Source organism: Chiroxiphia lanceolata, chromosome 19 (assembly GCF_009829145.1).
Source record: "Chiroxiphia lanceolata isolate bChiLan1 chromosome 19, bChiLan1.pri, whole genome shotgun sequence".
Taxonomy (NCBI): domain Eukaryota; kingdom Metazoa; phylum Chordata; class Aves; order Passeriformes; family Pipridae; genus Chiroxiphia; species Chiroxiphia lanceolata.
This window is the reverse complement of record NC_045655.1, coordinates 8441176-8457328: the sequence shown is the minus strand read 5'-3', so window position 1 is coordinate 8457328 and position 16153 is coordinate 8441176. Positions and strand designations below refer to the sequence as shown.

Sequence of the window (16153 nt, the reverse complement as noted above, 5' to 3'; positions counted from 1 at the left end):
AACACTGTCAGACTTAAGGCAATCTTCCAACACTCCTGAACTCCTATCAAAGCAGAATTTCTGTTGTTCATTTGTCAACTTCAGATAGTTCAACCTTGACAGTTAATTACACTGTAAAACGCTTATTCTTGGATGTAGTACCTGATTAAAAAAAGCACATTACCTCATCTCTTGATGCAGAATCAATTTCAGCAGCCAGTGACTGGGCTTTTGTTTGCGTTGCAAAGAGATTTTTAGCTTCATAAAGACTGAGGCTTAGGATCTGTCCATTAAGGTCATCGTTTTGGTCACGAAGTTTCTGATTCTCCTGTTTGAGGAGGATGAAAAGACAAATCGCTTTTAAGTTCTTCCTACAAGGTTTCATTAAAAATAAGTAATATTTTAACATCACAGGTAATTTGGGTGACACGTGGTGAGGCTGCAAGTTAACAGCAACTCTCTTACCTCCAGTGACAAGTCCTCCCTGCCTGGATCACAAGGCACAATTCACATTACTGATGCAAAGAAGTCCTACACAGATGCAACGTGCGTCTCATGTTTGTGATAAAGGGGGGGACAAAATCTAAAGGCAGTGTGCCGGGGTTGCAGCTGTAGGCATTTTCCAAGGCAGCCCCACACATTTCACATGGATCAAGAGGCCTTTTCTGCTCACCTGCTTCAGCCGCTTTATTTCATGCTCCATCTCCACCTCCCTGGTTTTGGCGTTGAACTCGCTCACGCTGGATGAGGAGCTTCTCCCACGCCCAGGGCGTTCACATTCCAGCTTGTACAGCTGCAGGTGCTCCAGTTCCTTCCGCAGGTCTTCGATGAGCTGTGGGCACGCCAGGAGGTCGTGTATCTCCAGCACAACCCTGCACAACCATCCCCCCTGCAAACAGCCACCTCTGTGCTCAGACAAGCACCCTGTGAGCCTGGCTGAGGCCAGAGTCCTACAGCACAGCCACCTGCTCTTCTGTGGAAGCACAGCTCACTTACACCACTGCAGAGATGGAAGGGGCTCTGACTGCTAACCTTCATGTCCCTACATGTCCCTAAGCATAACTGCCCTAGTATAGGAAGTGTTAGGGAACATTTGAAGCTGCAAGTTCTCAAAGAGTTGTAAACCCTTTGGGTCAGGGATCGCCATTTATATTCTTGCAGAGTTCATCACCCTGTGGGCACCCCTCCCACAGAAACACAATCCAGCAGGACATTCCCTGGCTGTGCTATTCTCAGTGCTCATCCTGTCTGCCCATTCTTTTTCAGATGGGTTTCCATGCAGGTGAGAAGAGACTGCCTGGCCTTACATCCTTCTTCACACCTACCTCCTGTGTGGCTTCCCTCTCCTTGTTGAACTCCAGCCTGTTCTGCCGCAGCTTGTCCATCATTCTCTTGTACAAATCCATCTCATCCTTCAGTCGCAGACTCGTGTCCTCCAACCTGTCTGACATGCGTTGCCTTTCCTACAATAAACAGGGAACTTCATAACCAGCTTGCAAGCGCAGGAGAAACCCTGAGTTTTACAACATGAACCTGCAGACACAGCGGGTCATAAACTGGCTTGTGTCCTGGGGCATTCCTGCCTCTAAATGTTCCAATTCCATTAATAGTTTAAGGAAGAAAAATTTAAGAAGCCAGGCCAAGCACCGTATGAGTTTTGCTCTTACACAAATGAAATTGCTGTTAAATTGCTCAAGCTCTCAGGGGGGTTTTGTTACCTCATCTAATCTCTCCGTTTGGGATTTCAGCCGTGTGACAGTGCTTTTCAAATCACCATTTTCTTCTTCCAGTTGCTGAACCCTGTGTTAATAACAAAAACCTTACAGCAGATATCTCTTCAAGACTGCAGACATGCAAAATAGCATGCTCTAAAAAGCCATTTCACTTGCACTTGACAGAAAGACCAAACACGAAAATCTTTCTAATCTTAGCACTTTTTAACGTGAGCTTTTTGATAGTTTGTTTTTAGGGCTCAAAACGCCACACTGACCCTCAGATTCTTGTGCTCCTAAAAACAGGTACCTAAAAAAATAAATCAAGTCAGAAGAAACAAATGTTTGCTACAGCTGGTCACAATTCCCTCCTTGAATCCATGCCAAATATCCAGCTAAGCTGTCTACATGGGCCACGTGGATTAAAGCATTAATGTAAGGCATCCTCCCAGCTTTTGGGCTTTAAGACACACAACTGCACAGCTACTCTATTGACCTGCCAACCTGCCACCATCTGTGCACTGTCTGGTGGTAAACAAGCTACATTTACATGCAAAGTAAAAATGAAGACAAGAGAACCTTGTGCTCTGTTCTGGGTGGCACCAAGGTGTCTGTTACCTTGTATTCAGCAGTTCGATTTCAGTGCCTTTCTCTTTTTCATACTTGCTGTAAGCTTCTCTATGCCTCTTTATCTCGTCTTCCAAGGTCTGTTCTGCTGATGTTTCTTGGTCTTTCAGTAGTTCCTCTAGTTCATGAACTCTAAGGAAACCAGATCTCACTTCAGTAAGAGCTTCACAAGTACTTAAAAAATAAGTGTGCAACTTCACTGCCTCCATCTTTCTGGCCCATTCCTTTATTTCACTCTACTTCACCCTCTCTCTTGGCATTTAATCTCTCCCAGTATCTCTCCTGGTATTTAATCTACCCAATAAGCACAGAATTAAGTAGTACTGGTTCATCTATTATTCTTTCAATCTCAAGAAACTAGGACTACAACCCAGCCTTATGCTCTTGCTACATGCAAGAAAAAAAAAAACAAATCCAGCCACCACAGTAACCTTTCTCACAGCAGAAGAGCTTGCTCTGTGCAAGTCAGTAACATCTCTGTTAAAGACACCAGTTTGGAAGGCCTCTGCTTGCTCAAAATTCATCCCTATTGCACTTGACTTCTCAGATGAAGCCTTATTTCATCTGTCAGCATTGAGGAAGGAGACTTGGACATACTCTGCAGGTAGAGATGTTCCTTCCCCACAACTGTGTTCTGGCTTTGCTCTGACACGGTAAGGAGACCTGGCTCTGTGCTCTGTTACCTGTGAACTAGCTGTGTGTTCTCTTGTTTCAGTTTGCTCTTCAGGTCACCATTTGTCAGGCTGTCATTCTCCAGTTCTGTCACCTTCTTCTCTAGGTACGTTACCTGGAAGGGGAAGTGGAAAAAACTGAAGAGTTTGAATCTCTCTTCAAACACCCCTTCACTGTTCCTAACTGGCATTTAGCTATTCTACTCTTTTTTAAAGGTGGCATATTTCTCTGCAAAGCCAGCAGTGAAATTAAGCTCTGAAATTCTGGGTTCCCCAGACCCAGCATCTTCCTTGAAGGTGATTAATGCAAATACACCACAAAGAAGTACTAACACAATGCCTGGATCTGTGCTTGCACAGCTCTTGCTTTACTGTGAAACAAAGTCATAATATCAATGGAACATCAAGGAAATTCTGAATGAGGTACTTCAGATCAGGGGACACTGTGAGCAAGGAGCTCTGTCCATTGGTGCAGGTCTGCAGCAGGATTTGGTTGGGTACATCAATCCCAAGGCACACAGCTTCTCACCTTTTCAGTGATATCATTGTCACAGGAGTCTATACTGTCTCTGAACAAGTCTTCCGTGCTGCCATTGCTGCTGCTGAAGTTACTGTTGTGGAACAGTTGTCTGAAAGATCAGAAGGATAATTACTTTGCTTGATGAGGAGAGAGGACAAAGAGTCTGGTTGAGACTTTGAACATCCGATGTTAAAATCTGTGCAATCATTTCAGTGACAACTACAACTGTTTAAACACAAGTCTTACAAGAGACTGGTAGCTAAATGAAGTCATACTGAGCACAGTCAATGACATTAGTTCTAGGGAGTGAGTTCTTTGTTGCTTTTGATAGGATCTGCCACCAGCATTAACATAGTTTAAAAAATACTTAAGTCTTATTCACATTATGTACTGAATTGTATTTGCCTTATTAGAAATTTTAAAAAGGTCACCACTGCACACTGGTTGGTGCAGTTAACCTAGAAAATTTCATAGAGTAAGAATTTTAAAAAATATAAACAAAGAAATCCCAAGCAGTTCCCACTGCTGAATAGTGTCAGAAATACACAACACTGGAGATTATGCAAAATGTTCTCAACCCTTACAGGCCTCCCCAGCCCAGGGCTGGTTCATTCAGTCAAAGGAAGATGACAGTGCTGTATGTCCTCTTTAAAGGGGTGCTCTTGTTTTCCTTTGCATTTTGGCAACAACAACAAGGCCCACATTATGAGGGTTAAAGAAGCAATACCTGGACTGATGGAATAGCAGTATAAAGGAAGAAAGTTGGCAGACAACGAAGCAACTATCTATGTTTTTAAGAGCTCTTTCCAGTTCAGGAGCCTGCTCCAAGCCAAGTATTGGCTTCTATATTCTTCAACATCCCTACCCAAACACAGGTCCCTTTCCCTGAAAACTTATCTTGGCAAATTTTTGTTTTCCAAACTTATTCTTAATCTCTTTTCCCACTCCCACTTATGGAACTGTTATGACTGATTCCACAAGTATTCATGGAAAAGCTGAAGGCTCTTACCTTCCAAAAGCTGTGCTTGATATTTTCCTGTTAGGGCTATATGGATACAGAAGGAATGATATAGGAATTAAACACTGATTTGATTAAATTTTAATTGCATAATGAAATAGAATATTGACTATTTTACCAAAGTCAAAACATGATTCTGTGAATAATATTCTTTAACAACTTAACCAAAAGCTGCAGTTACTAACAAATGCAAAGATGAGTGAAGCCACAAATTACTGTGATCATTAATAAGTCAATTTGCAAATACTGTTACGTTTAGCAGAGATTTGTCAGTGTAAATCAGAGCAAAACTAACATTAGAAACACCACAAAGGGACACTAAGTTAGTGATGAACATATATTCTGGATTCCCAGTTTTTAGATGATTTTATAAACAGTTAGTTTATCCTTCCCCATAATGCTTCCCAGTTCAGCACAGGAACTGAGGTGCTTCCCATTTTCACAGCTCCCTTCTGCAAGCCAGGGACTGGAATTATCCAAACAAAGGGCCACACTGCAGACAACAGCACCAGAACCAGATCAAAACATCCTGCTGCACCTCTCCATGAGAGGATGTCACATCTCAGTGTGCACAGGCACAGCTCTCTGCCAGGGCATTGCTCTCTTCCAGCCAGGCATTCACAGCCTCCCTCACAAAATTCCCAGAGCCCTGGTGGGTCATGCTCTGGGTGTTGGCAGAGCCTTGCTAGGGCAGGAACACTGTTCATGTCAAGTGCTCCACTGCTGTGCCACCGAGAGCACAGTGTGCTCTGTCCCAAGGATTGTGCCAACAGGCAGGACTCACGTTCAGTTTCTAGGGGGAGCCAGAATCCCACCAAACAATTCCCTTCAAAAACCCTGGGCGACTGTTGCAAGCACTTTCCAGGTGCTCAGCACAGCTCAAAAGGGGATGGAGTGGCAGAGATGTAAGGAAATTTCCTTACAGAAATGTAAGGAAAGAGCTGAAATTGCAAAGAACCCCAAAAGTAACTTCTGCCATAGGAATTGATCATTTTTCCAAGTTCCCTTGAGGATTAAAAAAAAAAAAAAATCCCATAGGAACAAAGTACCTCTGCTGACTAGTAGCTTTAGGAGAGGTGTATGTAAGGTTATATGCATTAGCTAAGGATCTGCAGATCCCTCCTTCCCACCTGGAGAAAGCAGTAGTTAACTGTAGATCTGCACTAAGCAGCACAACAGATCTCACTTCCTGGGAAAAATTCCTGGAAATATCACTCTCACTCTGCAATCAAAGAGCTCATTGGTTAAAATATTTGAGTTTACTAATGCTGTCTGCACCTTAAGTCAGAAAAATAATTACTAGCTAATGAGGAACAGCATTTTGGTTCAGGCTAGATGTCAAACTAAATTTCTTACTGTTTTCTAGGGACAACACACGTGTAAGACAGAATGGGATACAGGAAAGGAGAGGGTTCTCTCTCCCTCTCCTCCTGCTTCTAACTGGTGCCATTTCCAGGGGGCATTGCCAAAAGCAGTGCAATAGGCTGCTTACCTGTTTGCTTTCAAGTTTTTCAGCCTGGCTTCCAAATCGTTGAGGAGATTTATCTTTTTGCAGCACTGTGAGCAGTAAACATCCAGTAACTCGCTGTTATAAACATGCCTCATTTTTCGGGGGGTTTGGCCAGCGCTGTTTGCAGGAAAGGAGAGATGTTATTGGCTGTAGTGACCAACTCACAACTGGCTTTCCTCTTGACTGTGTGTCTGTGTGTCAGAATCACGGATGAGGGACTTGAAGAATCACTTCTAACCACAGCCATCTAGTTCAGAGCTGATGATGGAGCGTTCTGGCCTTAGGGCAAGTCTACCTGTCTGAGCTGAGCCTTTCCAGAGGACGTGGTCTGGGTGTCAGTGCAAAGAACCAGTCTGGGTGACCAGAAGAATAGTAAAAGGCATACAGAGTCCACTGGGATGCATGTAGCAAAGGCAGCTAGATCAGTATGTTCCACCTCCTCTCATCCTGCCCATCCTCCCATTAGAGCCTGGCATGCAAACCAAAGAGTCTCTTCTCCAAGAGAAAGACAGGAAAATGAAAAACAGAGTGGCTGGGTAAGAAGTCACACAAAGCCCCTCAGATGGTAGGATGAAAGGAACCCTGGAATGAGGAGGAAGGGAGAAGTGGACACAGAGGAGATAACAATAGCTCTTGGCATGATAAAGAGAAAATAAATTCAAATAAAAAAGAGTAATCATGGCATGAAGTGCACTGAGCCCCAGGAATGAGAATGGAAAGGGCTGCACAAACCCAAGGAAGGAGAGGATGAAGGATACAAGCCATCCTTGTGAAAGGGCAGAGGAGAAGGGTGCTGGCTCTGCATGCAGGACAGAGGTGGCAAGGCTGGACTGCAGAAGTGCTGGAAACAGAGGGGAGCACGTGGGGGCTGCATGCAGAACAGAAGGATGCAGTGAGCTTGTCCTGTGTTAGCCATGAAGCACAAGACCTTCGTGTGCTGCTGATCCAAGCAGGCAAATCCTAGAGAATCTCCATGCTCAGCTCTTCCCAACCCTGCTCCCCCCCACTCCCCTGCCTGGGGAAGGACTGTAAAATCTGGAACTGACTTGGTCACAGGACGTAAGAGCTGCAGAGACTGAGGTCACATGCAGGAAACCAGTGCACTGCTGTGGCATTTCTAGCTCCCAGCAGAGAGCAGCTACTTGCTTATGATAACCCCCTGTCCGTGGGCAGCACTTCCCCTCCCAGCTCAGCGCTGAGGATTTGCAGTATCAGAACACCAAAGAGAAACAGCTTTCCTGTAAATCTTCTCTCCACTGCATCAGGGCTGGTGCACAGTGCTAAGCTGGTTCCCATTGCAGCAGATCCCTTCCAGTACTAGCCCTGAACTGTGAAATATATTGTCTGCAATACAACGCAATCTCTAGAAGCAAAACAGCCCAGTTATTTCAACAGAACCCAACAGAGGTTATCAGAAACAATATATTTGCTCAGCTCTTATTAAATGCAGTCTGTCAACTGGAGGGCAGAAAATGAAGTGATAACATTTTAAAGTGAGTCTGTGTAACCAGTGTAAACTCTGGTATGGTCAGAGAAGAATAAAAATTAAAAATTGTTTGTTAACGAATAAGGAGCAACCTGGAAGATACAGATGAGCCAAGGTCAGAGTAGGCGTTGGTTCTGGTCTCATCATCAGGGCATGGGCTACTGGGAGTAAAATCCACATCATCTCCTTCCCCATAATCTTCAAACTGTTCTTCATTACTGATCAGAGAGGCGGTAGAGTAAGTGGAGAGGTCAGATGCTGCAGAAGGGTTGTGAGGACTTGACCTGAAACAAGAGGTCAAAACATCTCGAAGGCCGACTTTGATAGCACCTCACCTCACATGGAATCTGCCACCTTCACAGCCTGTCCCCTCACTGGAAGTTGTACCCCACTTACTTTGTGCCAAAGCCCTGAAGTGCTAAATGCATCTGATGTGCAATGGACACGGTGCCTTGAAAGGCACGAGCACGGGAATCTACAAACAAGCTACTTGTGAGACAGGTTTGGATCAACACAAACCATTTCACTTTAAAGAGCACACCCTGATGATCCTCAGTCACCATTTCCTCATGGGGACTTCTGCTCTGAGTGCAGACAACTCCAAAATGCATGGGGTAGTGAGAGGAACATGTGCGAGACAGAGGTGGTCGCTGTATTCCACAATCAGAGAGTTTTCCAGTAATCCCAATAAACCCTCTCCCACACCCCATGAGTTCCAGCCACTCTCTTCTGTGTGGTCAGAAACAAACTTGAGCTCACCACAATACCTGAGAGTCACTAAAGCTACTGATGTGACCTTCCTTCCATCATGACAAATTGTGTCTTTCAGAGTAGATAAGGACCACAAGGAGAGGCTGCCTAACTACCAGAGAAGCACTTCAAATAATGTCCAACAGGCAGGAATGGCAGGACCCTGTGACCTCAGAGAGAGGGCACAGAGGTAAATAGATCAGCAGAGCCAGGCACCACAGGAAAGCAGGTGGCAGAGCACTTTTGAGCACATCACATCTAATAAAACAGAGCAAGTTGGCTGCAGTGAGGGCACAGTGTTCTCCTGCCCAGAGTCCAGACTGCCCTGCAGCCCCAGAGTGCACCTGCTGAGGTTGGGATTCCACACAGGTTTGCTCAGCTCCCACCTCAGTCAAGCATTCAGAGAGAAGCCACTAAATTCACATACAAGTTGTTACAAACAAAATTCTCCCTACAGGAAACCCACCTGGAAGGCCTGAAGTAAGATGATTCACTTGTGGAACCCTGGCCTTGCCCAACACATTGCTCTTCCCACTACAGAGCAGAATCCAGGGCCTCTGGAATACAGACAGGCACTGATGGAATCTGCTGGCACTTTGTGCAGATTGGTTCAAGTTTTCCACTCCCCTCTGCCTCAGTGCACAGTGCCTGCACCTTCAACCCCACCAGCGGAGCCACGGGACAGTAACTCCCAGCTCTACAGCAGCTCAGCAATATTTCCTCCTAGGTTTTTTTTGAGTCTGCCTTGAACCTCCCAACCTCTCCACAGGGAGATTCTTTTTCCCGTAATACTACACTGGCGAGCTGTAAACAAGAGATGCACCAGTGTTCCTTTGGCAAGCACTATCTGCATATCCATTCCCTCCAAAAGCAATTAGCAGAAGAGGAAGCCTGCCAACATTTCAGATGTATGCTCTTTTGTTTCTCCCGTTTTATGAGATCCATTTATAACCTGCAACTCATTTATCTAACTCACATTAACAGAAATTAGGGCAAGTCAAGCCTGGCACACTATTAAAGGATGAAGATAGGAGTACTCACACTAGAAATAGATCAAACTTATCTAACAAGGCTCCTTGGTTGGGGCATTAGTGAGAAGCTCAACATCTATTCATGAAGAACTGCTGTGCCATGTATTGATTAGTGTTTGGGAGATCTCATGATCTGTGTAACTGCAACTGCTGTTTGTATCTCAACATAGTTACACCGAGTCAGCTTGGGAAGAAGCTCCTCCTAACACCTCCACCAGGACTGGAGGTCTAGGAATTGCAAAGCCATTTGAAAAGAGTTGCTAAAAGCAGATGATTTCCCTCATTCTAACACTTCCTGAAGGAAACTTTCATGTGTTTGGTGTTTTTTGTTTGTCTTTTAAAGCTATCTCCTGTTCTGCATGAAGCTTCACAAGTGTTTTCCCACAGATTTACCAAGGCTGAGGAAGCCTCAGAGGATAAACCAAGGTCTATCAGTAGTAGCACAGTAGCTTTTAGTAGTTCCTGCCTGCCCTAGAAGGAGGGTACAGGATGCACAATGCCTTTCCCACCCCCTTCACAAGAGCCTGACTGGACAGCTGGCAGGAAAGACGCTCATTTCAAACCCAGTACAGGTGAAAGTCACTGCAAGGATGGGGCTTTGGAGAACTGGGAATGGCAAGCAAAGGAGACAAGTTTGATAAAGAGCTGATGAAAACTGTAATTATCTTGATAAATCTCTGAGATTGCTTGGGTAAGTGGGAAAAGGTCAGAACAGGTAGCTGAGAAATTCAGGAGGAGGGCAGGAATGAGGCTGCACAGGGAGCACCTGAGGAGGTCCAGGAGAGTGAAGGAAGACTGCCTTAGCAATGAACAAAGCTCAGGAGACACAAGTCAAGATGGCAAGCCAAAAATAGGGAAATCAAGGCAGAGGCTTACAAAGCAAGCCCAGCTGAGCTCTGTCCTGTGGTACTGCATTAACTCAGTTCAAAGCAGGATTAAATCAAGTTGGGTCCTTTTCCCACCCCAGTCGTCTTTAACCAACATCCCCAGGGACACACCTGGGAAGAGTCAAGTTAGGATTACAGAGACACTGGTGTTAACAGCAAACTATGGTTACACACACACATGCCAGGACACCCTGTGTTAAACACCATTTACTGCTGAACACTAAAGGTTATGGAAATTAGAAACATAAAGAATTAACTTGGTACATGAAGTTGCAAAGCAAATCTGCAGAGCCCACACTGCCAGGTAATTAGATGCACAAAAGACTAAAGCAGCATTCCTCATACTGAACTGCTTTGCAGGAAGTATTTAATTCCAGCATGTAAAGCTTAAGGGAACACAGAAGATCCTAAGTTTTGAGGGATGTTAACACAGTGATCCATCCTGGAGAGACTCAACAACACTTTCACTTCAACACACAAGTCCTCTGAGTGCTCACAGAACATGCCAGAAGGAGCCAGGACTGAGACTACCTAAGCAGACCTGGACATCCATCTCCCTCACACTGCAAATGGATGTTTAGTCTCTCAATCCACCAGACATCCTCAGCCTCCCACAGCAGGGATTAGTCACACAAAGGCTCCTTCCTCCCTGGCACACGCCATGGAACAGAACAGAGCTGCCACGGGGCAAAACCAGCACTCACTTGTCCCCGGGCAGGAAGAGGCCCCCCAGGACACTGTCCTTGTCCTGGCAGACATCAGAGGCCTCTGAGCTCTGGGCACTCTCGATGGCACTGTCCATGTCAGACTCATGGTGAACCTCCTGCTGGGCCAGAGTCATCCCGTCCTCATCAGGGAACAGCTCCGACTCGCTGTAGGCGCCCTCGCTGTCCAAGTAGGCACAGTCCTGGAGTTCACCCCCCTGGAAAGAGAAGAGTTGGGAGTCAGTTCAGATCGCCCCTTAGGGCAGTCAAGCAGATACAGGAGAAGCAATAACCACTCTCTGGCTGCCCTGGTAAGCAACAGTGATACTGAATAAAAGCCATAAAACAACAAGCTGACCCGCTTTTACAAAGCCAGTTCCTGCAGGCCCCTGAGGTAGCTTGTACCTTCCAGAGGGGCTCAAATACTGTCTCTGACTCTTACATAGGAGTAAGGGTGAGAGGACACAACACTTAGGTATGAAATGCAATCAATTTTGCCCTAATTTACTACAAAAATGCACTTGAAGTAATAAATATCCTCAAAGTTTTATAACAAAATGAGGCATCCTTTGAAAGAAGATAATACATGAGTCACTAAGAGTTAGTCCTGTGATTAATATTATAGATTAAACAAAAGCAAACCAGATAAGCCTAACAGTTTACTCTGTCTTTGAGGATGCACAAAAATATATAAGGTGAAAAAAGAGTTGGCAGGCGTTAAAATGTTTATGGTAAGACATGGTGATAAAGATTTAAGGGAGCAGGAAAAAAAAAAAGACTGAAATCATCTGTTCCTGCTTCCTGGAACCACATGTCTTGATCAAGTATCAACTAAAATAAGACATCATTCTCATTAATGCAACTCTTTGCTCTTGCTGTTCGTCCTCTCCCTCCCCTTCTTGCCCCCTGAACACTCACAACAGCCAAGACAAGCTGGGTTCTATTTGCTTGGCCCTGAGGGACAAATAAAAATTCTTAATTGAAAAAACAAAGGCGAAGATTTCACTCTGTCCTTTGATAAGCAGCAACACAGGGCTGCTTTGACAATTCCCATCCAGCATGACACAAAACTCAAAGGTCCAGAGCGAGTCCTGCAAATGCTCTGCCTGCTGTGTTTGAACCTCCAGGTACACTGAGAGCAGACACTGGGTGCTTTTCTAGCTGAGCTTTCAACAGGTCTTCCAGATGAACAAGGAATGTCAGTGAGACACTTATACAATAATAACCACACGTGTAGATGCCTTTTCCCACTGCTTTGTGTACTTTCCTCAGGTATCACTCAGAGATGTCCAAAAGGATATTCAGCTTTGGTTTCTGCCATGTAGTATCTACTGAAGCCATGCTGACTCATACAATCGGATTTATAGCTCTGAGCCACAGCCCCTCATCCACAGGGTGGTTTGGCAGGTCAGACCCCAGCCCTAGAACCTGTCCTGGCCCTGCTTTAGCCCCGGGTTCTCCAGCACATCTCACCTGCACCTTGCACCATCACAAGCAAGCAGGGACAATGCCACTGTTGCTCTTTGCAAAGTACCTTGGGATCTACAAACAGCACAAGCAATAAGACCTTTTTAGTAGGTGCTGAAAAAGCAAATATTGTTAAGAGCAATTAAAATGTTTCAGAAGTACCCGGGAGTGTTTGTTTATCTAACATTTCCCCGAAGTTTCCTCCCGCACGCTGAGCCCCACAGGCACAGAGGTCCCATTTCTCCTAACAAATTTAATGCAATAAAGCCCTTGACTGCTGTTATGGAATTGCACCAGCTGGTAAAAGTCTGATCCAGGAGGGAAAGAGAGTAGCACGGAGCACACAATGGATCCCTGAAGCTCCCAATTAGCACGTCTTGTTCAGAGGTTTTGGAGAAGTCTCTGCTTAAGCAAGTTTTTATAGCAGGAAAATCTCACTGGTATTAAACAAATTAACACAAGAAAGTAAAGGTCAAGAAGATCAGGAAAGACTCCCTTTTTGCTCTCTGTAGGTAACACCACACATTTGCTTTTTCTAATAATAGCTGCAGAGCTGCTCTTTAAAAAGAGTCCATTAGCAATTAAATGTGCAGTGTCATCTGTACAGGCTGAGGGCTCATTTCTCTTCCCTGTCACTTTGTGGCAACTTAACCTTTACACATTTACTTGTCTGAGAGTGCTCATCCACAGCTCCAGCACAGGCTGCACTGTCCCCAGCCTGCTCAGTACCAGGGATTCCTTCCCAAGTGCAGTTGTTCTGTTCCTACACTTGTAAGTCCCGTGGGAAAAAAAAAAAAAAAAAGGAGAAAAGAAATGAGCTTTTGGAGGTGATGACCCATTGTAAGACTTGGAATCCCTTCTGGAAGCAGGTCCTCTCTTCTGCTGATCCACCCTTGAGCTGAGGGGAGCTCAGGGACTGATGAGGACTGGATAAATGAAGAACATGGGCCAGCCAAGCTCCTTGGAGGAGCTCCCCCTCAGCTGCTTCCTCACAGGAGGGGAAGCAGATCCCACATCCCAGGCTGCCAGCCCTCCTCAAACCTGGCACCGACCCCACACCCGGTACAAACAGAGTGCTCAGCTGCCTTCTGAGCACCCCGCAGCCAAATCACACCCTGAGGGACCCCCGGCCCTTTCAAAGCAAGCAGCACCAACAAACAACCCTGCCAGGAAGGCTCAACTCCAGCAGCTGCATCAGCTGCTTTTCCACGCTTTTAAGTGCTCGAGGTCCACCTCCAATCGGTGCCAACACCATTTCAGCAAGATGTACAGCAACCAGGACCAGCCCCTGTGCTGAAACCCGTTCTCTGTGAGTAGGAACTACGTGCTTCGCTATTAAGTTTTAAGAGCTTAGGGGTGTGGAATCACTACACCCCCAATAATGCAGTGTTCCAGGCACAAGGATACCTGTAAAGCACGGAACAAGGATAAAAACACTGAAGGGTCTCTTCAGCTCCTCGGTGAAACAGCCTTCAGTGCAATTGTCACAATTACACATTTAATTACAGGTTTTCCTTCTGTGGCCTAAATAACCAGTAGGAGAACACAGACAAAGCACCTTTAAAACAACTGATACAGGTTCAGTAAGCCACTACAAGGCAAGAGGATCAGGGCATGTCACTAGTAAACAATATACAGGCATCCACACCTTCCTGACTAAAGCTGTAAGTTATTTGAAGCTGCAATTGTTCACTGACCATGGTTTCTCACAGAACCCTACTTTCAATGATGCCATGTAGCACAAGCTGCTCACAGACCACACCTAAGTTGCAAAAAAAAAAAAAAAAAAAAAAGGCTGATTGCACACCTTAACCCCTCAAATTATTCCTTCATAGCTTAGATATCTACAGTACTGCAGGTACCAAATTAGAAGCTGGCAAGAACAAGTGTTATTCGGGTAGCCTTGAAAGAGCTAACTCGAGTTTAAGGAGAGTTTAAAAAGTTTAACTATGAAGAGACACTTCCAGCCTGAGTCATTTGTTTGCAGTGCACATGTCATTAGCCCAAACCAGTATGAGAATGATGCCTTGAATATGAATCACTGTGGTTGTCATTCTGCTAGGCAGTTCCCTTTGTTGGCTGAGTCAAAAGAGATAAGTGGCTGCTTATGATCTTGGAAGATTCACATTTAAAAAAAAAAAAACAAACACAACACACCAAAAAACCCAGCCCCAAACATTAAAATACCACCAACACAACATAGCTGCGGGTAGCTTTAAACCTGCAAGTGCTTTGCACTTTATCTAATGGGATGCTCAAGATAACTCCAAGTGCTTCACAGGCAGCCGGCCCGACTGCTTGTATAGCAACTGTTGAATATTCAGCAACAGTTTGCTCTATAGAAGCACCTGCTGCCCAGAGATCCAAGGCCACTTCACAGAAACTAATGAATTCCCTTCCTCGAAAGAGGCGATTGTGTGGCTGCATTGAAGGCAGATGAGTAAGCCCAGCCTGCCTTTGCAATAGCAACCCCAAACAGAAGCAGGAGCCAGAAGACAGCGATTCCCATGGATTCCTTCTGGTCCTTGCGGGTCAGGAAAGCGGCATCAGCATTAGGTGGGTATGGGAATACAGCTCTGCCTTGCCCTGCAGTGACCTGACTGGGCTTTCCCAGGTTGGAAGCAGTCCCTAAAATATGCATATAATACAGCTGAAAGCTAGTAACTTGGCTGACAGACAGGCTACATGACATGCCTACATCAGTACATTCACGCTGAAGAGCAAACCTCGTTAAAATTCATTCCCATCACAGCCAAATCACCAGCACCCCTGACATTTAGACAGCTTCACAGTATGACAGAGGAGACAGGGAAGAAAAGAGCATCCAAGTAGCCCACCACTGTGCAATTTGATTGGTAAGAGCTGGACCCACCACACACGACCATAAACAAGCGATGCCACATGTACATCAGCCGTGGCACTTCCTTAGCCAGGATCGTGCCCCCAACCTGCACTCTGACAACCTGAATCTGCTGGGTATGAGGCAGATGCCAGTCTGAGTCCCTGCACCCTCCCATTCACTTTCTTCCCAGCAAAAACGCAGGAAAAGTCACTTCACCACAACTGGAAGGGAAGAGGTGCCACGTGGAGGTGTGCCAGGCTTGGTGGTCTCAGATGATCGTTACTTACTGTTGCACATCCATCATAAGAGAAAATCCAGGCTCTCTCATCTTTATTTAAGCAGCCACTGCATTGGAAGGTAAATAGTCTCTTAATTACTGGGTGACAAAGAAGGGTGTGAAGCGTTTCTCCCTAATGTGTTTTAGAAACAGCCACTCCTCTACAAACATCTGCATATTTACACCAAGTGGGCCGTGAACTTTTTTTAAACGCCCAGGTTCTCCCCGGCACATTTCCCTTCCCTTTTCAGTCGTCAGGCAGAGGTGGGGAGGTGCTGATCTACCCTTTGATCTCATGGGAACAGGAGAAACTGCGGAAGAGGAAAATGTAGCAGCGCTGAGCGAGACCACACGTGGGCATCTGCAGCCGTGATGTGAGCGAGCGCCCGCCGGCCCTCGCCCACGACTGGTGCTCTCTCGCCCCCACCTCTGGCTCTCTCGCCCCCACATCTGGCTCTCTCGCCCCCACGCAGCTGTGGCCGTGCACAGGGCACAGCAGGGGCTGTTCGCAGGTAGGCTGCTGGGGGAGGCAGGAAGCCACAGAAACTGCTTCCATCTCCTCCTCCAGCACGGAAGAACACTAAGTCTCCCCACACAGCTGGGAGGATAAAATCTCTCGAGTTCAGCATCGGTGTGCAGAGCATGGTTATTTTACCAAGCTGTTCAAATAAG

At 45.8% G+C, this 16153-nt stretch overlaps 1 protein-coding gene across 4 annotated transcripts in view; it reads right to left on the bottom strand.

The window, feature by feature from the left end:
- RAB11FIP4 (RAB11 family interacting protein 4) overlaps positions 1 to 16153 on the bottom strand; it is a 114469-nt gene that overhangs the window by 7824 nt on the left and 90492 nt on the right. For 3 of the 4 annotated variants that reach the window (XM_032706699.1, XM_032706702.1, XM_032706701.1), the window contains 11 exons: positions 10896 to 11113; positions 7616 to 7807; positions 6020 to 6154; positions 4519 to 4554; positions 3519 to 3618; positions 3002 to 3105; positions 2310 to 2450; positions 1698 to 1779; positions 1305 to 1442; positions 653 to 811; positions 164 to 307 (listed from right to left, as the gene is read on the bottom strand). In XM_032706699.1, the coding sequence (XP_032562590.1) occupies positions 164 to 307; positions 653 to 811; positions 1305 to 1442; positions 1698 to 1779; positions 2310 to 2450; positions 3002 to 3105; positions 3519 to 3618; positions 4519 to 4554; positions 6020 to 6154; positions 7616 to 7807; positions 10896 to 11113 (1449 nt within the window). The remainder of the gene's footprint in view (positions 1 to 163; positions 308 to 652; positions 812 to 1304; positions 1443 to 1697; positions 1780 to 2309; positions 2451 to 3001; positions 3106 to 3518; positions 3619 to 4518; positions 4555 to 6019; positions 6155 to 7615; positions 7808 to 10895; positions 11114 to 16153) is intronic. The other variant, XM_032706700.1, reaches the window with a different exon arrangement.